This window comes from Musa acuminata, chromosome BXJ2-7 (genome assembly GCF_036884655.1).
Source record: "Musa acuminata AAA Group cultivar baxijiao chromosome BXJ2-7, Cavendish_Baxijiao_AAA, whole genome shotgun sequence".
Taxonomy (NCBI): domain Eukaryota; kingdom Viridiplantae; phylum Streptophyta; class Magnoliopsida; order Zingiberales; family Musaceae; genus Musa; species Musa acuminata.
The window spans coordinates 29,482,888-29,508,512 of record NC_088344.1 but is presented as its reverse complement, the minus strand read 5'-3'; the positions used below and the strand labels follow the sequence as shown (position 1 = coordinate 29,508,512).

The 25,625-nt window shown below is 46.2% G+C and overlaps 5 protein-coding genes across 11 annotated transcripts; 1 reads left to right on the top strand and 4 right to left on the bottom strand.

Moving 5' to 3' along the window:
- Positions 1-20: 20 nt before the first annotated feature.
- LOC103973374 (uncharacterized) lies at positions 21-1,196 on the bottom strand. The gene has a single exon (XM_009387924.3). The coding sequence runs from the start codon at positions 1,187-1,189 to the stop codon at positions 209-211; it is 981 nt and encodes a 326-aa protein (XP_009386199.2). The 5' UTR covers positions 1,190-1,196; the 3' UTR covers positions 21-208.
- Positions 1,197-1,989: 793 nt separating this feature from the next.
- On the bottom strand, positions 1,990-6,257 carry LOC135617508 (uncharacterized). Its single transcript, XM_065117826.1, has 6 exons — positions 5,919-6,257; positions 4,606-4,805; positions 4,079-4,219; positions 3,923-4,003; positions 2,467-2,591; positions 1,990-2,366 (listed from the first exon to the last, which is right to left on the bottom strand). Exons 1-6 carry the CDS (start codon positions 6,139-6,141, stop codon positions 2,318-2,320), a joined length of 819 nt encoding a protein of 272 aa, XP_064973898.1. The 5' UTR covers positions 6,142-6,257; the 3' UTR covers positions 1,990-2,317.
- Positions 6,258-7,159: 902 nt separating this feature from the next.
- LOC135586536 (uncharacterized) lies at positions 7,160-10,718 on the bottom strand. Of its 7 annotated transcripts, none has more exons than XM_065117820.1 (4): positions 10,598-10,718; positions 10,113-10,148; positions 8,323-9,186; positions 7,160-7,556 (listed from the first exon to the last, which is right to left on the bottom strand). In XM_065117820.1, exons 3-4 carry the CDS (start codon positions 9,177-9,179, stop codon positions 7,385-7,387), a joined length of 1,029 nt encoding a protein of 342 aa, XP_064973892.1. In that variant the 5' UTR covers positions 9,180-9,186; positions 10,113-10,148; positions 10,598-10,718; the 3' UTR covers positions 7,160-7,384. The 7 variants fall into 7 exon arrangements, with proteins under 7 accessions (XP_064973892.1, XP_064973896.1, XP_064973894.1 ...); XM_065117824.1 differs by having other exon boundaries at positions 8,323-9,182; positions 10,598-10,687; XM_065117822.1 differs by lacking the exon at positions 10,598-10,718 and adding an exon at positions 10,242-10,578.
- A 9,219-nt stretch (positions 10,719-19,937) lies between these two features.
- On the top strand, positions 19,938-21,143 carry LOC135616385 (uncharacterized). Its single transcript, XM_065115572.1, has one exon. It carries the CDS (start codon positions 19,938-19,940, stop codon positions 21,141-21,143), a length of 1,206 nt encoding a protein of 401 aa, XP_064971644.1.
- Positions 21,144-21,833: 690 nt separating this feature from the next.
- On the bottom strand, positions 21,834-23,546 carry LOC135616189 (uncharacterized). Its single transcript, XM_065115378.1, has 3 exons — positions 23,223-23,546; positions 22,579-23,149; positions 21,834-22,507 (listed from the first exon to the last, which is right to left on the bottom strand). The coding sequence occupies exons 2-3, from the start codon at positions 22,700-22,702 to the stop codon at positions 21,939-21,941; spliced, it is 693 nt and encodes a 230-aa protein (XP_064971450.1). The 5' UTR covers positions 22,703-23,149; positions 23,223-23,546; the 3' UTR covers positions 21,834-21,938.
- Positions 23,547-25,625: the final 2,079 nt, after the last annotated feature.

Below are 25,625 nucleotides of genomic sequence, written 5' to 3'. Positions count from 1 at the left end.
AGGAATAGTAACGTCTTAGGGTAGAAAACAGCAGTATCAACATAAAAATTCATCAACACAATTTGCTTTAAATTAATAGCAAAAGAAGTAGTAACACTGTGAATGACATCAGACACATCAGAAGACTCTTACGGCATATTCCACAACTCAAACCTCCCACATTGGCCAATTCAAGCGTCACATCATCCGTGTTAATGTTCTCGCTCCATCATAAACCACGAAGCACCAAGTGACTAACCACAACCAAGAGGATTCCGATCAATCCCTCCTTCCTTGAGCACCCACTGTCGTAAGCATTGTTGTCCACCAATGGTTGGTTCACTCCGTGCAAGCCGTGGAACGCCGACATCTGCTGCTCTTGCTGTTGGCCGAAGGCTACATTGCTTGAATATGATGGCGGCTGCTGGTTGTATGGGATGTTCTCGTCTCCACTTGTGGGTGCTGCAAATGGTGCCGACGTTGGTGCCAGTGGCGGCGCCTGGCCAGATGTGAGGTTGTCGTCTCCAACAACTGGAGGCGACGCCGGCGCCAAAGGCAGAGCTCCTTCGCTCAGATACGGTGGCGGCGGTGGCAGCTGCTGGCCTAACGGAGAGCTATCGTCTCCACCGACGAACGTGGGCGACCCTGATCCTAGATCCGGCGACCCGCAACCTTGGTTCACCCTCGGATCGTCGCTGGCCTTCCAGACCAGCTCCCCGTCATTGTCTGCCACCATCATGTCGCCCAGGTCGGCCAGCTCCAACGTCGCCGGGAAGTTGTTGCCGTTGCTGGCACCAGTATCCCATACCGACTGGCTCCCGTCGAGCACCGCGAGCCCAGTGTCGGAGAACACGAGCGTGCACGCGTTCGCGCTGCTCACTGGCTCGCACTCCGACTCCCACACGCTGTCACCGGAGGCCGTGTCCTGTATTTGGATGTAGCAGAAGTCACTTCCGTAGCCGCCGGACTCCGGTGTGGTCTTGTGGCGGAGGAGGTAGCCGGTGTACTTCCCCGTGGGAGAAGTCAGGAAGGGTTGGGTGTTGGACGACGAGTCTGGAAGTACGGTCGCAAGGATTTGCTGATCCATCTCCCTCTGGATTTCACCTGGGGGGGTGGGCATGGTGGTAGCGTTGGGGTCAGCCAGTGAAAGTGGGGATAGGAGTAGAGAAGCCATGGAGAGTAGGAGCAAGAGAGAAGCCATGTCCACCATGTCTGGGTTGAAGTTTGGATGAGTGAAGCCTGTACTGAATGGTAACGGTATTTAAAGAAGCTTGGAGGGAAGGGTCGGTGCAAAATGAGATGGAGTGGGGGACAGCAATGACCTAAAGATGATGGAGTAGGGAGTTCAAGGTTCTTATTCTTATGAGAACTAGTTAAAAAAGGAGTCAAAGAGATTAATGGAGTTGGAAGGAAGCCGTCCGGAAGTCATCACTCATCTTCCTTTTAGTAGGGCACCTGTTCCAGTATGCAGAAGCTCTTTTTTTCATAGTCTTCAAATGCAGCATCCCACAAGAATGTCACACCATAATGTGTTAAAGAATGAACTATAAATTCCTCTTCTCCAACCTGGCAGCATTGATTTGATCTTTTAGTTGGAACAGCTTCAAGCAGTCTCATCAATGCTGGAACAGCTAATCCACCCTTAAGGTTGCCTTAACAACTGGTATTGGTTCTTTGAAGGTGTTTAGCCATCACTGATATTTCAGTCACCAAGTATGTAGATAGAAGTGCCCTGAAATGTTCTCTCTTCAGCTTGATTTAAGCTTCACTGCCTACTTGCATCAAGTTGGTTAATATTTTGAATATATTAGGAATCCACAGATATCCATAACAAGCATAGTCGAATTACTTTAAAATTGTGGCTTTTACCAACCTATATGAGAAAATAAAGCAAATTTGCTGACCACAAACATTGACAAGTTCAATATGTGATGATCAGCCTTTAACAAGAAAAAGAATAATCTTAATGCTCTAATGCTTTGTCAAAGTTCATCCCAGAACACAAGAGTATGACAAAGGGCAGAAAGCTTCTGTGTGATAAGTTTACAACTACTAAGAGAGCCTTCTGTTAAAAAGAACAATTTAATTATCCTGAAATAACTACTAGCATTATGCTTTGCTTAGCACACAGATAACAAGCAATCCCCACCCACTTTAAGGTGGTCTTATATGCGAGAATTGATCTTCGTAACCATGGAAATGACTTCTTCATAACTTAAGATGTCACAAGTGTGAATCCACAACCAGCATAGGCTTGCATGAGAGACGAGGCATTACAGTTACACCAACAAAGAATTCAAATGAACTCAAACTGAAGTGTGGCACAGATCACATAGGATCACACTACGCCAGAAGGAAGCCGGAGCACCAGCTGTCCACCAACGAGACTGCAGGAGAAATGAAAAGGCAGAACAAAAAAGGGAAGATCGATTTCAGATTTCAATTTTTTCCATATGGGAATGTAGACACAAGAAGATTTTTAGTTACCTTTTCACATAATAATAACAGAAATCAGCAAGAATGAAAGTTTGAACTATTTCAGCAAGAAGAACCATTGATGGCCACAAGCCATACCCCAAAGCTGTCAACAATCGCCCACGAGTGTCCAGGACCTACAAAAGACACCAAAAAGGAAATACTTCATGTAACATATGTTTAAGTATAACAAATGTCCATGTTTCCAAAAGATTCCCTTATTTCACATTTACAAATTTCTCTGGTAACTAGATTTTTTTACTTCTCATACCTTCCCATACAAATTATTTAAACTTTACTACCAAAAATGTATGTATCTGTTTCTGCATGATGTCAAAAACACTTGTATACAACATATGTTTTCTTGATTTTTTTTCTAACTAGTTTTTTCTTAAATCTTCTACTTATTCTTTACACTTAAGGACAATTACAAGTCAATTAATTAGGAATGATTACAGAAAGTGTGGAAACAACAGAATTCGAGTTGGATTTTTTTTTCAAGAATAACAAAGGTTCCAGCCACCTTTTCTACAGTAAGATAGTGCAAAAGCTTTTTCTTTGTGAGTTTGTGTTCCATTTATAATATTCACCTCAGAGATAAAAAGTATAATGCTAGCCTATACTAGCAAAGTAGAACTCATTACTCATAACTGTGTGGCTCCATATAATTAGACCTATCATGGGTCATGCAAATGATTGTCATAGTATGGAAATGCATTGTGGATAAAGCTAACTTGTGGCTGTCAATACAAATAATAAAACTATGACTTTGAAGGTATAAAGCAGATCGAGAGAGGAGGGAAAGTGAAAATTGTCTGTCCAATTGCAGTAAAACAGTGACACAAATAGTAGATCTTTGGTATGCAGTAAAATATGGACACCAATATTGGTCACCTGGAGAGATATCCAGATAGATTGGAAGTAGGATAGGCCAGACCATAAAAATTACTACAACAAAAATAAATGAAAAATCAATACACATGCCTTTCAAACTGATAACACAAAAAAGAAGCAGGACAATAATGGTGCACTATGTATGGGCTTCACTAACAGGGTTTATGGAAAGAACATATATTCACATTAAAATCTGATTATTAGATTAAAAGTTTCAGAATTGAAATTCAAGAAAAAACAGATTTGCAATGATGTTGAAAACTCAAGTTAAGAATTTCAAAATATAATAAATATAGTAGGGCAATTTATCCAAGCAAACAAACACAGAAAATTTGCAGCAATTTTATAAATGGTAAATAGGTTATTGTCAATCAACTTTCTATGTTAATAGATGAAGAACCAGTAGCCTACAAATTATCATGATCATGAACAGTAGGAGAAAATAAAATTATCCTGCCTATGCTTAAGAAATCAATCTGTTAAAAGCACATGGGTGACATATTAATAATTCCTAATCAAAATGCAAATATGAACAATATTTCCATAAAAGAACCAAATCTCATACTAAACCAACCTGAAGGACCCAGTGAGCACAACTCAGAAATCTTGCAACCCCCAGAGCAAAAACGTAATGAGCTGTGAATGGTTCTACAATCTAGAAAGCATGTTGAAGATACAATTAGAAAACTTTTATAAAAAATTTACAAGAATCTCAGAATTCAGGTTGCACCTTTGTGTTCTGCATCAACCGTAACTGGGGCAGAACTGAAACAGCTTCCAAATAAACACAAAATGCCCAACATATCCTATTGAAAATGTTATGTGATGTAGAAGGATGAACTGCAAAGGCTAACAGAGCACAAGGCACAACCTACAATCATATAAAACAGAAAAACGGTTGATCCATTTATAATCTTAAATAAAAGGTACACTGTTATAGCAGCTAAGAAAATTTTCTGAGACTAGCAAAGAGGCTTAAATTAAAAGAAACTCTTAGTAGAAGAAAAATAAACTTTTAATAAACTTGTATATTTCCTTCAAAATCCCAACCCTCCATGTTATTGACCCTTGAGACCCGAGTGAAGGAAATACAAACTTTGAAAAACAAATTCATCACCCAAATTTGAAGAACATTTCCTCCATCACAAATACAAAATATTCCAAAGAGTAGGCTAAAGCCATTACTTCAACCAAGAAAATAATTTCCAATGAGATTATTATCATTTTGTTTTTGAAAACATACATAACATATCTTACCACATAATATATGGCAAAGTTGTCCTTATCCTCCATGTAACTAGACTTCAGTTTAAATCGAATCATGTAAATAACCCAAAGAGTAGTAGCAAGAGTGGCAGAATCTAGCAATGTGTGTATATCGTATTCCATAACGAAGCTGCAATAAAGTCTGACAGCTAAAAACAAAGCTGTTAAATCTTGAGACTTCAATGAAAGTCCTGCAAATTAAGAATTGTAAATGCACGAAATCAATTCAAGAAGATAAGTGCAATTTATATAAGCTTAGAGGTAGGTACCATGAATTCCAAAGCAACAAAAATTCATGACGTATTAAATCCATTCAACTCCCTAGTAAAAACAAATATCTAAGAGCCTCACATATAAGTAATACAAATAAATCTTTAAAAAGTTTGATGCAATCAACTATTTGAAGATACATGTGAAAGAAATTATAAGGTTAGAAGTTCTATTTTTTTTTAGCATTTCAATGCTCCATGAAAGAATGTTCCAGATTCCCAAAAAAAAATGTTAATTTTCTTCAAAACGAAGTTGGAACTCCTTATGAGACAGAAACTGAATAACTTAATTGGAAAAATTAGTAAACATAACAAAAATATATTAAAGAAATCCATAATCAGATAAATTCTAAGAAGGGTTTTTTCTTGTAGTTCTTTTATTTCATGGTCTCACATGTACTCATAAATGATAATGCTGGAAAAATAACACCAACAATGGGGCAAGCAAGAGAATATGCAAATGTCCATATAGCAACATGAATTTTATGATAGATTTTGATAAGCTCAAATTGTAGACTCACTTAAACCATCATTAAGCAGGCACATCTATTCAATCCAGAAATAGAACATGTTCTAAATATAACTAACCACCCAAAGCCAATCTTTTCGAAGTTCTCATGAGCAGAATTTTTGAACTTTGTAATCAGCTGATAATTCTGCTAGTAGCAACGATGTAATACGCTTCTCCAAACTTCCATGTCATAACCCTACCATCAACGGTAACGGCAGCTCCAACAAACTCACAAATCAGAACCCTGACGATAAATCAGATATTGCTCCAGCCCATAAATTATGTCAGACGGTGAACAATTAACTTTCTTGAGTCATCGTATCTAAAGCACCCTTTAGGTAAATCACAAAATTTCATCAAGTATTATTCTCGCCGCTACATCCACAATCAAATCAAGCACACAGAAGCAGTAAGATTTACGATTTTTTTATCAAAAACTATACGAAGATCGATTTCTTGAATTAACAACAGATCAAAATAAACCAAAACAGAGCAAGCAAAGGGAAAGCGAGGGCGGCAGGCACCGGCGCAGGTCCTCTCCTTGGTGAGCTTATAGATGAGGACGGAGATTCCAAGGGCGTGGACGGCCTCTGCAGCGACGAAGAGATTGTCGTGGTCGTGAACGATGAAGCGGAGGAAGACGAGGGCCGCCATGCCCGTGACCACGCAGAGGAACGCCTTCACTTTGGGCGGCTGCCGCCTCACCCATGCCGCCCCGGCGTAGATCGGCTGCTTTGCTCCCCTCATCGCGACGCCTTCCCTCGCTGCGATCCGATGCTCGAATCCAAGCAGAAAAGAGGGCGAATCGAGGAGCCTCTTTTTTCCGCTTCCTTCACTCCCGAAAGTAGCGAGCTGAGGTTTGGAGGATGGAAAAAATGGGACCCGGATGAGCTATCGCGTGGTATGTGCGCGGGTACGAGATCGTGGGGGTTAGTCGATGCTGACGTCGATGCCATTGCCCCATGGCCGTTAGATAAAGAAGCGGTGCGTTTGGCGGTCACCAACTGGTTGGGTCTAAGCCTTCGAGATGAACCCAACTTGGGTCAGAAGTTTGATCACATCATGATCATTTTCTTCTTCCTGTTGCTAATACTACTTACTATTACTACTGATATTAGTAATTTAGTACCATTATAATAATTATTATTGACATATGGAGAATGTTCTGTGTGGAAATTGGAACTAGAAATAAAATGTTATAAAAATGGGTGTCTTTCTCTTTTAAATTTTGGGAAGAAGAAAACACATGATTGATTTGAGCTTGTGAGAATCTAAAGGCACGGGCAATCCTAGTGGTTGATTTGAGTTCAATAAAGAGTGACATAAAAAGTCATAACGAAAAGATGAAAGTAAAGATGCAGCAAAAACATCAACCTGTACAGAGAACAAAGAAGGCAATGAATGATTTCCAAATTGTATCAGTATGACTTCAACCGTGTTATGATAGGATTTCAGATATGATGCTCTTCCACAAAAATGAGGAACCAGAGAAAAATCAAGCAGAGCTAAAAATTGAACCAATATGATATGGGAGCTATATGATTCCTGTTAACATAATAACAATGTCACCAATAGTCATTAGAAAAGGAATAGAACAAAGAAAGTGTGGTACATGAAAATGACGAGTTTTAGTTGGAGAAACAGGATGATCATTCCCGCTTGGATCCTTGAGTGGCACAAAACATCAATAGGACCAACATCTCTGATCTAGCATTGCTCATTAGAAACAAGCATAGAAGTTAAGACATATAAGGACACTCTTCGATTCTCTGAAATAATAATCAGAATGATGATAGCACATTCATAAATCCCAGTGACATTTTGGTCGATCAATGTAGCAGCCAGTTACATTTTGCAACATGTCCGAAAAGCTGTATGTACTTGACCATTGCACACTCAGAACTGTACAGTTAAAGAATTTAACCACAAACTTTCAGTGTGGTAGAAGGATCACCACGTTGAATATTTCAACTGTTCAATATATGATCAATTAATTGCCACTACTAATAGCCATGAACTTACATTGTTCATTCATGGCTAGTAATTCAGCCTCCTTCTTGTCTAACAGAGCTCTCAATCTCACATTCTCCTCAATGAGCTTCTGAACTTCAGCCTCCTTCTGAAACTTATCATTCTGTAAATGAGTCGTCTCAACAAGCAGCCTGTATATCGAAACAAAGAGCTCTTTGGTAAAGTAATCCTCTGGATTTCAATTTTAAAATCCGACAAAAATATAAAAGAAATTTTGATATGTTGGCTATGAAAATACATACTACCACAGGAGTGCTACTGGACTCTGGTGATAAGTCTGAGAGACTGAAACTTTATTCACATCCATTTCATGAAAGAAACAGAAAAGCCAGACAATGTGAATCATTAAAAAAATATCATAAGCTCACGATGTAGAAATCAGCATGAGAAAGCAATTACCATGCATGATAAAGCAAATACTGAAATCTCACGATGTAGACATCCATTTAGGAAATAAATAGTATGATTTACACTAAACAGATGTAGACATCAGAGTGATATCCATAACTTCACATCAAAATACATTATGATGTTCACATACATATTAAGTTATATTGTACTAAAAGTTTTACCCGGTACTAGTTGAATCAAAACAATAAAGAAAAAGATGTTTTAGCAAATATGACAAGAGAATGAAATAGAAAATATATACCACGGCAAAATGTAGATACTTTCCTTATTTTTATTTTTAACTATTTTAGTGCCACCACATGGCTTAAAGCTATGAATACAAACTTGACTTCTTAATTCAAATGATGATATTGCTAATTAGATGTACACAGGAACTATCAAAAGTTAAGGATACTACAAGTCAAGCTAGAAACAACTTATGTAAGTTAGAATCTAATAACTAAAGCAACAAAAATGCGGTTGGCTCAAGTAAATAGAATAAGGTACCTGTCAAAAAGTTCATCAACAGTCTGAAATTGTTGCTCCGATGATAGGAGGAGTTCTCTGACACTGATAAGACTTTTAACAAATGATCTTAATGTCTCAAAGTTCTGCTTTACACGATGAAGCTCCTGCTTGTTCTCTTCAGCTTGTTGTCGCTGTATTAATGTTTCTTCGACCATATCCTCAACCTTCTGCCGCATTTCATTCAGAATACTATTTGCACCAAGTGCAAACTTTTCCATCTCTTCAACCTTTGCTGACATGATCTCAATTTGAAGGGTCATCTTTGTATTTTCTTCCATGCCCAACTTCACTTTTTCCTTCTGATTATCAGCTTCAGTTTCTGCCATGATAACTCTCTTAATGAGAGATTCCATGACATCTGATACCATGTGTACTGTACTGAGTAATTCACCAGTATATGCTCCATCATTGGCATCAAAAGATTCAAACTGAGGAATATTTGTCAGTTGAACTTCCACATCTGAATCTTCCGAGGAAGGGCAATCAACATCCTTAAACCAATCAGATACTGGTATCCCATGTTTGTCAACAAGCCCTACCCCCTCTTGATGTTTGATCCCACATGACGTATGAGCTAATTGAGGAATTGCCATGATTGTTGCTTTAGATTTCAGGTAGGCAAGCATTGTTGCAGTACTTTTAACTCTACGCAAAAGGAATTCTATCTCATTCTCAGAAGCACCTTCTGAACATTCTGTATTAGCCTTCACCTCCACAAGTTCCAGTTTTTCAATGTCAGGTTGCTGAAACTCCACCTCATGATTCTGTATAGTATTTGTATTAGTGAGCTCACTAATTAGGGCCAAATATTCACCCTCCTGAATTTTGTTCTCCATTACCTGTCTGTATGCCACGAAGGCAAGAAAAGTTTCTTTAAGTAAACAGAAAAATGATTATCTTATAAGAATAACTATGCAACTAAAGAAAACTAAAATGCTGAATTTATGCTTATATTAGTCAGACAACTTTTCATTATTTTGAAAACAAGGAGATAATGGAACTCCATGTAAAACAAAATAACCAAGCAACACACATAGTAAGTAATCCACTAATTTTGTTTACTTACCAATAATCCACTTATCTGAGATATAATCAAATTTTAGGAAAAGGCTTTTGAAAAACATATATATACATATATTTCAAATACAGCGCAAAAGAACAAAAAAATCTTAAGAGTTGTTTCATAAATGAGAACCATAAATAATTTAAAAACTTAAATGGCCAAGTGTATCATAAAAAAAAATTAACTCAAGTTCAACTGGACGCAATTACCAATATATTTCTCATTGGTTTCAACGTAAGAGATAGTACCAGATCCATGAAAAATAGTTAATGCACAAACTTGATGATGGAGACATGTTGAACTGAAATCCAAAGAAAAACTATATTAGTTGGAACAAAATTAGCAATAGCTAATATATAATGATAGATGGTATCATGGAAAGCTCTTTTAACAAACTCGCCCAATGCAAGCAATTTTGGCTCTGGTAGGAACATTGATGTAGGGCGAGTTCATGACCACCAAAGGAAGTATATTTATTTTATAATAATAAAAGAACAAAAAGAGAGAGAAAAGAAACATAATAGCCAAAAGATATTAGAAAAGGAAAGGGGATAACAAGTTAACAACAACATTCGCTCTGACTCAGAGAAAATGCCCGAATCACAAAATCCTCTTTGAATGTCCATCTTAAAAGAACAAATCAAATATCAAGAAACCATGTCATTTTTCTCCAAAAACTATCACAAATCTAATTATAAGGACTTACCCTCGTTTTGATTTCGATACCTTGACCAATTCGTGCCTGTGCAACAGAACAATTAGTCTCGCGGAAAACGCTTAGCATAGCAAATAAGACATAAACAATAGACCGATACGTATGACTTCCTACGACAACCTCTTCGAATCAGGATACCCTTCGTAAAAAGAAAAGGTGCCTTTTTATTGTCCAAAATCGAAGAATGTCTCATTGAAACATCCCGCAAAAAGAAGCCAAATCCCATCACAACCGACGGAATCGGACATAAAATGGCATTTCTCAAACTCTCATCACAAGATCCAGAGACCCACGTGTATGGATGAGAAAGCGCAGACAAAGGAAACCGATCTAATTTATGCGATGAACGAAACAGACACTAGGGGAAGAAATTTAAATCTTGAAACCCCAACCCTAGTTATTATCAGATCGCCATGATGACGAAGATATGAATTGATTTCACAGAAAAAATAACAAATTTTACATCAAAATCTTACCTTTTCCACGTTGAGAGACGACGAAGGGCACTTCTTTTGTTCTTCGTCCGCGTTGCCTACTTTGCCCTCTTCTCTTCTCTCGGTGCTTTTTTATTGGCTTTTCCTTGAAGAAAAAGAAAAAGTCAATTGAGGCTTTTTAATGACGCTGCATGCGTATACAGATAAATAAAATAAACAAAAATCATTTTAGTCATATTAATATAAAATTGTAATAATCTTTTCAAAAAAATAATGCTCATATGACAACATTTTTTTAATTAAGGATAGCATATTGATGAATGAAATAAGTGCCAAAACGAACCAATAAATATATTTTAAAATTATTTATCTAAAAAATAATTTAAAATTTGGACATTTTATCTGAAAAAAACCCTTCAATGTTTGACTTTTATAAATGACACCCTCCTAATTAGTTTTTACCTAAGGGGCACCATTTCATCAATTTAACAAAACTACCCTCCTCCACCATTCACTTTGACTGCCACCACCGTCGTCCGTCGCTCCCACCCCCCTCCTCCTCTCCCCCTTCCCACTTCTCCTCCTCCTTCCCCCCTCTCCTCCCTCATCGCCCACCCTTCCTCATTGTGGTGAGAGCATGTCACTCGCCCTTCCTCCTCCCCCCCTCCTCCCTCGATGCCCATCCCACGGTGCTTCACAATGGGGGTGATCGAGGGTCGAATATTCACGGCAGGGGACGCCGATGGCATAATCTCAACAATGGAGTGCTATGACCTCGTGGCGTGCCAGTAGGCACTAGTCGTGGGGATGCGACGGGGGATGACGCGGTACAATGCGACGGTAGTGGGGCAGCGGATGTACGTGACCGAGGGCTCGCCGAGGGGCGACGTCTACAACATGGATTGCGAAGCATGGGATGAGATGCGGGTGGAAGGAGATGCCTCGCGATGGTGACACTTGTGCAACGCCGCTAGCTGGCGACAGCCTTGTCCCCCTCCCTCAGCAAGGCCGCCTCCGTCGCCTCTTTGTTGCCTCCATCGTTGGCGCCCTCGCTGCTCGCCTCCGCTCTACCAAACTGCTCCCACCGCGACGCGGAAGGGCGAGCGACGGGGGAGGAGGGGGAGGAGGCGACGGGTGGCGCGGCTTGTGGTGGGAGCAAGGGCGGGGCTGGTAGCGGAAGCGACCGACGATCGGGGGCATTGGGTGAAGAGCAGAGGGTATTTTTGTCAAATTGACACAAAAAAATCCCCTAGATAAAATTTAATTAAGAGCACCATTTGGTAGAAACCCAATTGTGGACGCTCTTAAAATTTTAATTTGGAGCCTTTTTTTTTAATAAGTAAATAATTGAAAATAGAAAAAATCATGATTAGAATATAATAAGTGCATCATAAGAACTCAGCCAAAATGACAAAAAAAAAAAAACGCTTTATAGTTACAATTTGGTTCATCCTTTCCGGACTAAAATGTTGAATTTATTGTTCGAACTTTCCTCGTCTTCTCACGCGCTAAAAGTGTGTAATAAAAATTTATAAGGTGCAAGAATGGGAAGAGAGGAACATTTGTATAAGTACGAACAATTTGGGGGGGGGGGCATCTATGAAAATATAATGCATTTTTTATACCTATAAAATAATAATAATTCAAGTAGTTATCACAAATTAATAGTAAATTTCTAAGAGTTAAATTCTCCTCATCAAATATCTATTTCCTACTTTGATTTAAAAAAATAATCTTCGTCAATAATAATTCTTGGTGTCTTGTGAAGACCGGAGGTCATTAACGTATTGTTGTATTGTTACTGATTTTCACACACATATTCATAAACATAAATTTAATAAATTAAAATCATTTATAATCATAAATAATCGTTTATGTCTCGTTTATCTACATTTATATTAAAACCACAATGTTACAATGTTAAGATTCTATACATCCGATATAGAGAGAGAGAGTTTGGATCAATTAGAGTTTATTTTCATATTTATTATAATATATACTGTCATGAAGATAGAGAGTCGACAAATAATCTTATAAAAATTACTATTCTAAGTTAGTAAAAGATTTAAATAATTTAAAAATATAATAAAAATTGAGGCAATGGTTAATACAAATAACAATTACGTGGATTATTCGATTATTATTGAGTCATGATTTCGTGTATCGAATTATTAGGATTGTGATTATAAAATAGTGGCTCACCTTAGCATCGAGGTTATCGTTGGTTGTCTCAGTCGAATGGATTGCCTCATTCACATAGAGTCAATCTCTCTGTTCATATCACGTTGCCAATTTTGTAGGATAGAGATTCGAGTTACCTGAAATATGATATCTCATCATATACTTTGGTCTCAGGCATCCCTTGTCATTTAGAAAAAAACCAGTAGGCTCCGGTTTTAACAGGCATACTTGGTCATTGATTACTATATAAGTCAATATCAATATGCTAAAAAACTATTAATCAATGACTAAAAACCTTTGAAACTTTCATGGATCCGTCAAAACCAATGACTGATTTCCATATAGCAAAATTAAAAGAAGTGGACAAAGACTATTACTAAATCAGTAATTTTCTAAACCCTAAACCATATAATACTAATTGCTTAAGACTTCAATTTTATTTTGTGAAAATGGAGCTCATTCTTCTCCTTCCTGATATTTGCTGGAAGTCTTTTTCAATCATCTGGCTTATTTCAAGACCAAAGCAAGTAAGCATAGGCTTACTCCATCATATAATATATATATATATATATATATATATATATATATATATATATATATATAGGCAGAAGACTACCGGATGCTGCCAGGCAAGTTTTCCTGACATGTTGAACCATGATAATTTATCATTCCAAGCACCATGAACACATTCCTCTCGAGTATGATTGATCACCTTACTATCTTCTATCATAGTGCTTCCTTGCAGTAGATTCATGATGAGTTTTCCTTTTCTTGGACTAATTTGAACAGTTGCTGGTTATTTGTGTACATCTAGTAGAGGCTTTACGAGTTAATTTGGTCACTTAGTTCTTGTTTGATTGCTTCTTCTATTAGTAAATATTACATGTAGGGTTATCATATAATCTGTTGTCTGAAAATAATTGCTTAAAGTTACTAGATTTCTTGCAAATTTATCTTCCATTAAATTTGTCTGTTCGGTAGCATATAAATCGCAACTCGTTTCATTTTAGGTATTCGATTTCGATCATTATCTTGTTTCTGTATCTCTGCAAACAATTCTAATCTTTAAATCTGGTAGTGGAGTGTAAAAAATCATAAAAAAGTGTTGAAGGAACGAAACAATATAATTAGTATTTTATTTAGCTCAAAGAAAGTAAATAACTTCCTATAACTCAAAGAAAATAAGTATTATGGAATTCGCTTATTCCGTCTAACTTCCATACTCAAATACTGAAGAGCTGATCCTATTAATGGACCTCAGACTACAAAGGCGCTTATCGACTTAAGTTGATTAAGCTGCTGAATTCATTTAGGATTACCAAAACAGGACCCCCTAAGTCTTAGTTATATATATGAACTTGTAACCATGCTTGATGTGTGTATCAACAAATGTAGATGTCATCTCCTTTATTCTTTAGTAAAGAGTAAAAATTGACAAAAGAAATCAAAGGGATCATGAACAAATTTTTATTTTTGTGCTTTGCAAAATTGATTTGTGAGTAAACATAAATCAGACCAGAATAAGGATTATCTGCATGCCACCTTTGGAACCTTTTTCTCATCTTGTTTTGGGATCCAGAATCAGTTTAGCTTCATCCAATCCAACCTTTTGGTCTGCTTTTCGGCAAGTAATAAATACCATGGTAACATACATTCTCCATGTAAAATGTTTTGGAATCTTTTTTACAATTTGGAAAATAAGTCAGATTGTTATTAGTAGTGTGGTGTCCATTTTTGCTGGATGGCCTGTACATTCTGATAAATAATGATGGGATATACTTGACGAATTCTTTACGAAGCAACATTGGCCAACCCAATTTGGTGGGTTAATTTAATATTATAGCACTTCATTTTGTCCTTAAACGTGTAAACACTGTTCATTATAGTGGTGGTTTCTCCACTTTTGGGGACCGTGGCTGACCTTTCTGCGTTGTATTCATAACCTCTCTAGAAGAAATGTTTTCAGTACTGTGAGATGGCTTGAAGTAGCATTATTAGCATTACAGTGACGTTCCCACTTAGTTTATTGTCCTATGCAATAAACTAAAGAATCAGTCCCTCACACAGACTGTTGGAATCGTTCCCCTCCAGTATTGACCAATTCTCGAGCTGTGGTAGGCGCAAGTTCACCATCAGAAGGGACGGCCGACGAGGAGGCACTACATGTGACGGGCAAGCTAGCTGCTAGGGCGACTGCCGACGCGGACTAGTTAGCCCTATCTAGTGTCCCTTCCTTCGCCTGCGCTATTAATGCATGCGTCCGTTGATGAAGGCTTGAAATTTCAATACTCATTCTAGTAAATGTTTTTATAAAAGGTAAGAACATGGACGATCCCTGAAGGTTACGAATAAAGATTTCCTTGAGAACGAAAACAAAAAAAGATAAAGATTTTATGTGATGATGATTGATAGGGGGGTCACCATAGAGTCAACGGGGACACGGACTGTGACGCCAGCCATCCTATGGTTGGACAATCGAAGTGACTCCCCTCAGGGAGTAATGGCGACGCGACATGCCACGATGCCATCCGCGCGTGGCCCATACCCTGCCCGAGTGAACGGCCATTAACGCTGACCCGACGTCGCCAACGTCACCCCCTCTCAGCCAGCGGCTCCGTCGCCCATACCCTGCACGTTCACCCAAACGTAGAAGGCGACGACCGAGGCCGCCCATACCCTGCGACAGGATGGTCCGCCACGCGACCCTAATGGCGATGTCAAATCCAGCCAGAAGCACGACCCTGCTCTGACAGGCAGGAACATCAGGTAGTATCAGACCCAAACTATAAATAGTCCAGAGCCCTAAAGGTAATAGGGGGGACAACAGCACGAGTTCTACACACAGAAATCCTCTTCTCGTCCACTAATTAGACCGTCGGAGGGGTCGGGCCGAAGATACGGTCCGACCTTTGTGCAGGTACACGACGACCGCGTTACCGGGACGCTGCAACTAGCCATCTCCGAAGACCACGCCCCGATCGAGTTGCCGCGAGCACTTCCCCAAAGACGTCAAGAAGCTCTACCTGTGATCCTCGGCATCCGGACCCCTGAACCGAGCCGCACCGCCCCGAGGTCACGGCTTAAACAGGTGCAGACCGCATCAGATTGTCGCTAGAAGGAGGGCCCGAATGTCGAGCGATCCTCATGCCGACTCCGTCGGACCCGTCGCCCACGGAGAAAGAGAAATGCCGACGTCAACGCCGGATCGTTATTGGCGCCTGTTCAACGACTTAGGGATGCCACCCCCATTACCCGCGGTCGGCCCCCCGGCCGTACCGCCCGAGGCGTTTTTCGCCCTCGCTAAGCAAGTACAGGGAATAGCGGAGATAATGCAGACCGTTGTCCCACTTATTTCCGAAATCAGGCAACTGACATACGCCTCCGCCGACCCAACCCAACAAAGGCCAAGCACGGGACAGGATGCAACCGGTGAAACCTGAGACAGGGCCGTTCACCACGAGAGTTCGCCCGCACGCGTTTCTCCCGCACCCTCCCGAGCCGCGCGACGTCGCCCTGAGCCTGACTCCGTATCATCCGACTCGGCGGACAGCTTCATTAAGGTACAATTCTCCCAAGTCAACTGCTGCCTGGACGAATTCCAACGTGAGCTCCAGAAGTCACGGGACGAATCAAACGAGGGCACCTCGGGTGGATCCCCTTTTGTTCAGGAAATACAAGAGAAACCTGTTCCCCTCAACTTCAGGGTGCCGGCCCTAGAAACATACGACGGCGGCTCCGACCCAGCGAAGCATGTCGCCGCGTTCGGGACTCAGATGGCCCTCTACGGCACGTCCGACGCACTAATGTGCCGTACATTCCCGACCACCTTCAGAGGACCAGCACGCGCATGGTTTAGCCGGTTGCGCCAATCCTCAATCACATCTTTCGACCAGTTCGCCAAGGAGTTCGAACAAAGCTTCCTTACCAGCGCGCGACCTCAGCCTCCCATAGCCGCCCTGCTAGCGCTATCGCAGCACGAAGAGGAGACGCTCGCACAGTTTGTAACACGCTTCGCCGCGGAGATCCGCGGGTATCCGGATACTCACCCTTCTTTGATCATGCAGGCGTTCCTGACGGGGCTGAAACCCTCGAGGTTCTTCTGGTCACTAATTGAGAAGCCGCGCGACGTCGCCCTGAGCCTGACTCCGTATCATCCGACTCGGCGGACAGCTTCATTAAGGTACAATTCTCCCAAGTCAACCGCCGCTTGGACGAATTCCGACGTGAGCTCCAGAAGTCACGGGACGAATCAAACGAGGGCACCTCGGGTGGATCCCCTTTTGTTCAGGAAATACAAGAGAAACCTGTTCCCCTCAACTTCAGGGTGCCGGCCCTAGAAACATACGACGGCGGCTCCGACCCAGCGGAGCATGTCGCCGCGTTCAGGACTCAGATGGCCCTCTACGGCACGTCCGACGCACTAATGTGCCGTACATTCCCGACCACCTTCAGAGGACCAGCACGCGCATGGTTTAGCCGGCTGCGCCAATCCTCAATCATATCTTTCGACCAGTTCGCTAAGGAGTTCGAACAAAGCTTCCTTACCAGCGCGCAGCCTCAGCCTCCCATAGCCGCCCTGCTGGCGCTATCGCAGCACGAAGAGGAGACGCTCGCACAGTTTGTAACACGCTTCGCCGCGGAGATCCGCGGGTATCCAGATACTCACCCTTCTTTGATCATGCAGGCGTTCCTAACGGGGCTGAAACCCTCGAGGTTCTTCTGGTCACTAATTGAGAAGCCGCCGGCCACTGTCCCTGAGATGCTCCACCGTGCCAACCAATACGTCGCCGGCAAAGCGTTGGCAGCAGGAAGACGCACGGTCGGGAAGAAACCGCGGATCGAGCAATCCCGAGCCGCCACCTCGTCGGTCGACCCGCAACCCCGTCGGAGGCTCGACCATCCCGAGTAGCGGCTCCCGAGGCCTCCGCCCCTCCCACTCAACACGCCTCGTGCCGAGATCTTCCTCCAGATCAGGGAGAAAGGTCTTTTGCGGCCCCCCAATCCCATGAGAGCTACTTACAAAAATCGGTCGAAATACTGCAGGTTCCACCAAGACCATGGCCATGACACAGAGGACTGCCACGACCTCCAGAACCAGATTGAGGAGCTGATCAGAAGGGGGTACCTCAGCCGCTATCTCAAGGAACCTCGAGAAGCAACCCCTCGTCCCTGGATGCCCGTCGAAAGGCAGGTCGATGTCATCATCGGGGGACCGGCGGCAGGCGGCGGCAGCTCAAGCGCAAGGAAATCCTACGCCCGGAGCTCGGTCGAGAAATGCCCCCGACCCGAGCTAGAACCCGAAATCTCTTTTGGGGCCGAGGAGGGGGAACGGTCCCATCATGACGACGCTCTGGTGATCTCCATCTAGATCGCCAACGCTCGGGTAAAGAGGGTAATGGTCGACACTGGGAGCTCCGCCGACATCTTGTACCTCGACGCCTTCAAAAGGCTCGGCTTGCCCACCGAGGACCTCATTCCCATAAGCTCAGCCCTCACGGGATTCACCGGAGACTCAATCTCCCCGCTCGACACCACCACACTCCCTGTCACCATTGGGGAGGAACCAAGGACCAGGACAATAATGACTACGTTCATGGTGGTCAACCTGCCCTCGGCCTACAACGTCATCCTCGGACGCCCAACGCTCAACAAGCTGAAAGCGGTAGTCTCAACCTACCACCGAGCCATCAAGTTTCCCACCTCGGCAGGGGTCGGAGAGTCACGAAGCGACCCAGGAGAGTCGAGAAGGTGCTACCTCACCGTGGTCTCCCTCCCGAAGAGGGCATGCCCCCATATCCCAGACCCTCGAGAAGAGGCTGCCACACCAACGCACCTTGAACCCCCTGAGCAGCTTACCGAGGTGCCGATAAAGGGAGACCAGCCCGGTCAGACTGTGAAAATCGGCGCGGCCCAACCCAAAGAAAACCAGCTCCAGCTCGTCGAGTTCCTGAAGGAAAACGCTGATGTATTCGCATGGTCGCCCAAGGAAATGCCAGGGATCGATCGCACAGTAGCCGAACACTAGCTTAACATCAATCCCGAGGCCAAGCCTGTGAAGCAAAGGCCACGGAGGTTCGCCCCCGACCGGCAGAAGGCGATCAGCGAAGAAGTCGACCGATTGACAGAGGCCGGATTCATTTCCGAAGTGAAGTACCCCTAGTGGCTGTCAAATGTAGTCCTTGTTAAAAAGCCTAATGGAAGCTGGCGGATGTGCGTTGACTACACCAATCTCAACCAGGCGTGTCCCAAAGACTACTACCCGCTCCCGAGGATAGATCAGTTAGTCGACGCCACCTCGGGTTGCGAACTCCTTACCTTCTTGGACGCATACTCGGGCTACAACCAAATCCACATGGCACCAAAAGACCAAGAGAATACCGCCTTCATCACCGACAGAGGAATATATTGCTACAAGGTGATGCCGTTCGGCCTAAAGAACGCTGGGGCAACCTACCAGAGGATGGTCGACAAGCTGTTCAAACACCAAATTGGCAGGAACATGGAAATATATGTGGACGACATGATCGTAAAGAGCAGAACCGCGGAGGCGCACCTGGCCGACTTGGCGGAAACCTTTCAGACCCTCAGACGATTCAATATGCGTTTGAACCCCGCAAAGTGCGTCTTCGGGGTTAGCTTGGGAAGATTCCTCGGCTTCGTCATCCACCAGAGGGGAATAGACGCCAACCCGGAAAAGGTACGGGCCATAACTCGGATGCACTCACCCCGCTCCGTCAAAGAGGTACAGTGCCTCACGGGGAAGCTAGCGGCACTCAGTAGATTCATATCCCGGTCAGGTGACAGATGCATGCCCTTCTTCCAGGCCCTGCAACAAGTCAACAACTTCACCTGGACCCCCGAGTGCGAGGAAGCTTTTGAAGACCTGAAGACGTACCTTACCCGCCTGCCCCGACTCGCTTCCCCTGAGCCAGGGGAAACCCTGGACCTTTACCTAGCGGCGTCAGCGCGAGTAATCAGCTCGGTACTGGTCCGAGAAGCACCGCCGAAGTAGCAGCCTATCTATTACGTCAGCCACGTCCTCGCTGGAGCCGAGGCGCGGTACCCCCCTATCGAAAGGCTGGCTCTGGCGTTGGTAAAGACAGCGCGAAAGCTGCGCCCATACTTCCAGTCCCACACAATCAAAGTCGTCACTGACCAGCCGCTGCAGAAAATCCTATCCAAGTTCGACGTGTCAGGCCGAATGTTACGGTGGTCGGTCGAGCTCAGCGAGTTCGACATCCAATACTCTCCTCGGAACGCCATCAAAGCCCAGGTACTGGCCGACTTCATCTCTGAATTAACGCCCGAGGATTGTGCAGATGGACGGAGGGACACCGACCGCGCGTGGACCCTACACGTCGACGGCTCCGCCATCACCGGCGCAGCCGGAATCGGCCTCGTCCTTAGAAGCCCTACTGGAGAAACCTACGAGAGGTCCATCCGACTGCAATTCCAAGCCACTAACAACGAAGCCGAGTATGAGGCGCTACTACATGGCCTACGCCTCGCCTTGGAGATGCAGGTAGACAACCTCGAGGTATTCAACGACTCTCAGCTGGTGACAGGACACGTGAATGGGAGCTACGAGGCCCGGGACCCCACAATGGCATCATACCTGGCGGAAACGCAGCGGCTCGCCCGCCTCTTCAGCCGGTTCTCAATCACGCAAGTGCCCCGGGCCCAGAACGCATCAGCCGACGCCCTGGCGAAAGCAGCCTCCACATGGGGTTTAGAAGAAACCTCCATGACCGAGCCCATAGCGGCGCCAACCATACCATCCTACGGCGTCGTCGAGACTCGAACCCCGCCCAACTGGATGGAGGAGATACTCCGCTTCAAGACAGATGGGACGGAGCCCGACGACCCAACGGCAGCAAGACGACTAAGGCGAACACAGGCCTGGTATAGCTTAGTTGGTGGGAAGCTGTACCGCAGAGGTTTCTCACAGCCCCTCTTGCTCTGCCTCGCACCACCCGAGGCCAACACCGTCCTCGCCGAGCTTCACGAGGGAATTTGCAGGGAGCATATCGGGGGTCGGACCTTGGCCTTCAAGGCCCTCCGACAAGGATACTACTGGCCAATGATGCGCCGAGACGCCGCATCATACGTGCAACAATGCCAACCGTGCCAACGGCACGCCAGACTGCAGCATCAACCGGCGGTCCCTCTCAACCCGATGGAAATCGCTTGGCCCTTCACCCAGTGGGGACTCGATCTCCTCGGCCCCTTTCCTCCGGCTTCGGGGCAACGACGTTTCCTCATTGTCGGGGTTGATTATTTCACAAAATGGGTTGAAGCCGAACCCTTGGCCTCCATCACCGAGAAGCAAGTTCAAAGCTTCACGTGGAAGAACATCATCACTCGGTTCGGGATCCCGAGGGCCATTATCACCGACAATGGGGCCTAGTTCAACAACGCCAAGTTTAAAGCTTACTGCTCGTTGTATGGAATACAACTAAAGTTTAGCTCGGTGGTGCACCCCCAGACCAACGGGCAAGCCGAGGTAATGAATCGGGCGATTCTAGAGGGCCTCAGGAGGAGAGTCTCGGGCACGCACGGAACCTGGGTAGACGAGCTGCCGAGTGTTCTATGGGCGATGCGGACAACCCCGAAGACGGCTTCAGGCGAATCCCCGTTCAGCCTTACATTCGGGACTGAAGCGGTCCTCCCGCCCGAAATGGTATTCCCAACTTTTCGCACCTCGGGTTATAAACAAGATGGTTCTGAGGAAGGCCTGAGAGCGCGCACTTAGACCTCCTTGAGGAAAGGAGGACCGAGGCCCACCTGCGCTCCCTGGCCTACAAAAAGGCCGTGGCATGAATGTACAACCGAAGAGTTCGTCCCCGCCCAATCAAGATCAGAGATCTCGTCCTCCGCAAGGCAGAGGTAACCGACCCGACCCGGGCGGGAGGCAAGCTCGCACCCAACTGGGAGGGCCCATACAGGGTCTATGACATGGTCCGAGAAGGGACCTACCGACTCAAAACTATGAAAGGAAACCACTTACCAAGAACCTGGAACGCAGCAAACCTGAAGAAGTTCTATCCGTAAAGAAAGATCAAACGAGGGCATGCATTATAAGGGACTCACACGACAATAGTCAGAACGAACTACCTCCAATATAAAAGATCTGTACATGCAATGGGTAGGCGATACAGAGATCAAAGGCCGACCCGACCAAAAACAAAAAGTAAAATACAAATCAACTCGGAGGAGGCGTCTCGGGCCCATCATCAAAGGGAACGCTCCCCGGCATATCCACGCCATCATCCGCAGGGTGATCGGCAAAAGGGTCCGGCTCCAGCTCCCACTCCGGATGGGTCGATCGGGCGCGAGCACAGGCCACCCGGTATCCGAATTCATACGTCACCCGCCCCGACGTTACCAGGCCACACTCAAAACTCGCCGAGGCCTTGTACTCAACGACCGCTCTCTCCAGCCGCTCGGGCAGCGCTCGCTGCTCTTCCTTCAGGGCTTCCTCAGCCGCCCAGGCCGAAGATCGGGCGGACTCGATGTCGTTCGAGAGCGTCTGCAGTTCGTCATCCAACGTTCGGGCTCGAGCCTGACTCTCCTCCAGCTCGGCCCTCAGGCGCCTCACCTCCTCCTCCAAAGCCGAGGCGCGCTGCTCGGCGGCTGCTACAACCTCTGGGCCGGATGACCGCCTCAGCTCTTCGTTCTCAAGGCGCAGCGCGGCGAAGGCGCTCGATTGGCGCTCGATCATCTTCCCAGCGTCAAGGGCCCGGTCAAGCAGAGCCATGGCGTAATGTTGGCCTTGCACCGAGATGTAACGTCAAGATCCACAGGAAATAGATGTTGAATGGGAGCGGGATGCCGGTACTTACCCAGACCAAAGACTTGGCCGCCCGATCTGCCAAGGCCTCCGAGGTCAGGCCGTAAAGCTCCTTGGCCAACAGCGGGTGCAGCGCACCCCGGATGAACTCCTGGGCCATCGATCCATCGGCCCATACATGGCTGTCCGCTTTAAGGGCGGACCACCGAGGAACATAGGGAGTTCCCGCCGCTCCAGTAGGAAGGCAGGTCATGCCCGGAGTCCGGTACTCCTCGCCGGCCGACCCACCGATGCGGCACAAGTCCCGCATCGACTTCGGGCGCAAAGAAGCCCCTGGCGCAGGATCCCCTCCGGCTGACCCGGCCGCCTCCTTGCCTTTGGCAGCCCCCGAGGCCTCGCCCAGCGGAACGCCTCCCGCAAGATTGCATTCACGAGTAGCCGACCTCGCGGACACCTTCCTGACCGCGGTCTTCAGTTTCTTGGACGCCTCACGTCCGGAGAGCCCGGGCCACCCTCCGACGCCCCCCTTTTCGGGACGGCTCCCGAACCGTCGCCACCCCGAGGCGCGGCCACCCTGGATCAGCCCTGAGACGCTTTCTTCACAGATTGAAGATCCACCATTTCTGCAAGAGAAAGCCCGGTTGGTCAGGCGGCTCGAGACAAAAAAGCTATACGCGGCATAAAGAACAACCATACCCCCGGCAGCCGGGCTCAGCCCTGCGGTGGCCAGCCACTCCTCGATCATCTCCTCGATTGCCCGAGAAGAAGACAGAATGCCCCTCAGACGATCCACATCCGCCGACTCACTACCAGAAAGCAGCGGGAGGACATTGTCGACAGAGCGGGAGGTCCACCCAGTGCTGAAGCCCCATCCCCGACTGCAACGACGAAGAAGAAGCGGCTCTTCCAACCTTTATTGTTGGAAGGAGCGTCGCCGATCTTGAACCCGCTACGCGCGGCCAGGTAATAGCCGCCCCGACCCCAACACAGTCGAAAGCAAGTCAGAAATAGATCCCTGGACGGTTCTATCCCGGTCGCTCGACACTCTCCAAGGAAGACGACTAAATAGCGCCACGAATTTGGCGCCATCTGAGATGGCGATATACCCCACTTACGGAGGCAGTCCTCAATCATGGGATGGAGTGGAAACCGTAACCCCGCCTCAAGGGCGCCCGCCGTCAAACCAAACCCCTGAGGAAACTGGTCATACGGGCGCTGACCCGGACGGGGGGCGGATAGGGTATAACCCTCCGGGATCCAGTAGCGAGCCCGAAGCTCCCCCAGAAGCTCCTCCGTCACCACCGAGTCTACGTCATGCCACTGCTTGAACTTCTCAAGCAGGGCAGAACTCCCTCCCACTTCTAGGGATACGCTCCCCGGAGACAAATGCCTAACCCCGGGGCGCTCGGAAGAGGAGGTAGAAGTTGAAGGAGAGGAGGAGGAGGAAGACAAAGACATCCTAACCTCAAGACGATGGGAAAAGGCCTGAGTCGAGAGACAGAGCGAACCCCTCTGGGGAAGGCTTATGTATAATAAGTCGTGGACGACGGTCGAGCTTCCCGAGGAAGGAAAAGCAGATCGCGGCCCTCGAGGCCAGCAGGGCGCCTTAGAATCCCACATTCACCGATTTCGGAGATCCCGCCCAGGGGAACCTGATCCCTGAGAGCCGCGCCACCTCCCCTCCAAGCGCCATGTGGCGTGCAGCGCCGCACACCCCACCGCCACAACTTACGGCGCCTGCATTCCTGCCTTTGGAAGACAGCAAAGCAGTGACTCCCAGGTACAAGAGAGGCCTGCGTCCCAGGCACAGCGCCAATGCGAGGCAACTTGCGACTCGTCGATCCAGTCATATTACGAGTCGCTCCAGTTCGGCCTCCGACTTGCGACTCGTCGGTTCAAAGCATATCCCGAGCCGCTCCAGTTCATTTCCCGACTTGCGGCTCGGCGATCCAGTCATGGCGAGTCGCTCCAGTTCAGTTCCTGACTTACAACTCGTCGATCCAGTCATATTACGAGTCGCTCCAGTTCGACCTCCGACTTGCGACTCGTCGGTTCAAAGCATATCCCGAGTCGCTCCAGTTCATTTCCCGACTTGCGGCTCGGCGATCCAGTCATGGCGAGTCACTCCAGTTCGGCCTCCGACTTGCGACTCGTCGGTTCAAAGCATATCCCGAGCCGCTCCAGTTCATTTCCCGACTTGTGGCTCGACGATCCAGTCATGGCGAGTCGCTCCAGTTCAGTTTCCGACTTGCAACTCGTCGATCCAGTCATATTACGAGTCGCTCCAGTTCGGCCTCCGACTTGCGACTTGTCGGTTCAAAGCATATCCCGAGCCGCTCCAGTTCATTTCCCGACTTGCGGCTCGGCGATCCAGTCATGGCGAGTCGCTCCAGTTCAGTTCCCGACTTGCAACTCGTCGATCCAGTCATATTACGAGTCGCTCCAGTTCAGTTCCTGACTTGCAACTCATCGATCCAGTCATATTACGAGTCGCTCCAGTTCATTTCCCGACTTGCGGCTCGGCGATCCAGTCGTTACGAGTCGCTCCAGTCCAGTTCCCGACTTGCAACTCGTCGATCGAGTCGTTACGAGTCGCTCGTTTGAGTCAAACATTACACAAGGATGCCATCCATCCACGGAACTCTAAAAAATCAATGCAACACGCCTCCGCCTGGGGGGGGGGGGGGAAGTGATAGGGGGGTCACCATAGAGTCAACGGGGACACGGACTGTGACGCCAGCCATCCCATGGTTGGACAATCGAAGTGACTCCCCTTAGGGAGTAATGGCGACGCGACATGCCACGATGCCATCCGCGCGTGGCACGCACCCTGCCCGAGTGAACGGCCATTAACGCTGACCCGACGTCGCCAACGTCACCCCCTCTCAGCCAGCGGCTCCGTCGCCCATACCCTGCACGTTCACCCAAACGCAGAAGGCGACGACCGAGGCTGCCCATACCCTGCGACAGGATGGTCCGCCACGCGACCCTAATGGCGATGTCAAATCCAGCCAGAGGCACGACCCTGCTCTGACAGGCAGGAACATCAGGTAGTATCAGACCCAAACTATAAATAGTCCAGAGCCCTAAAGGTAATAG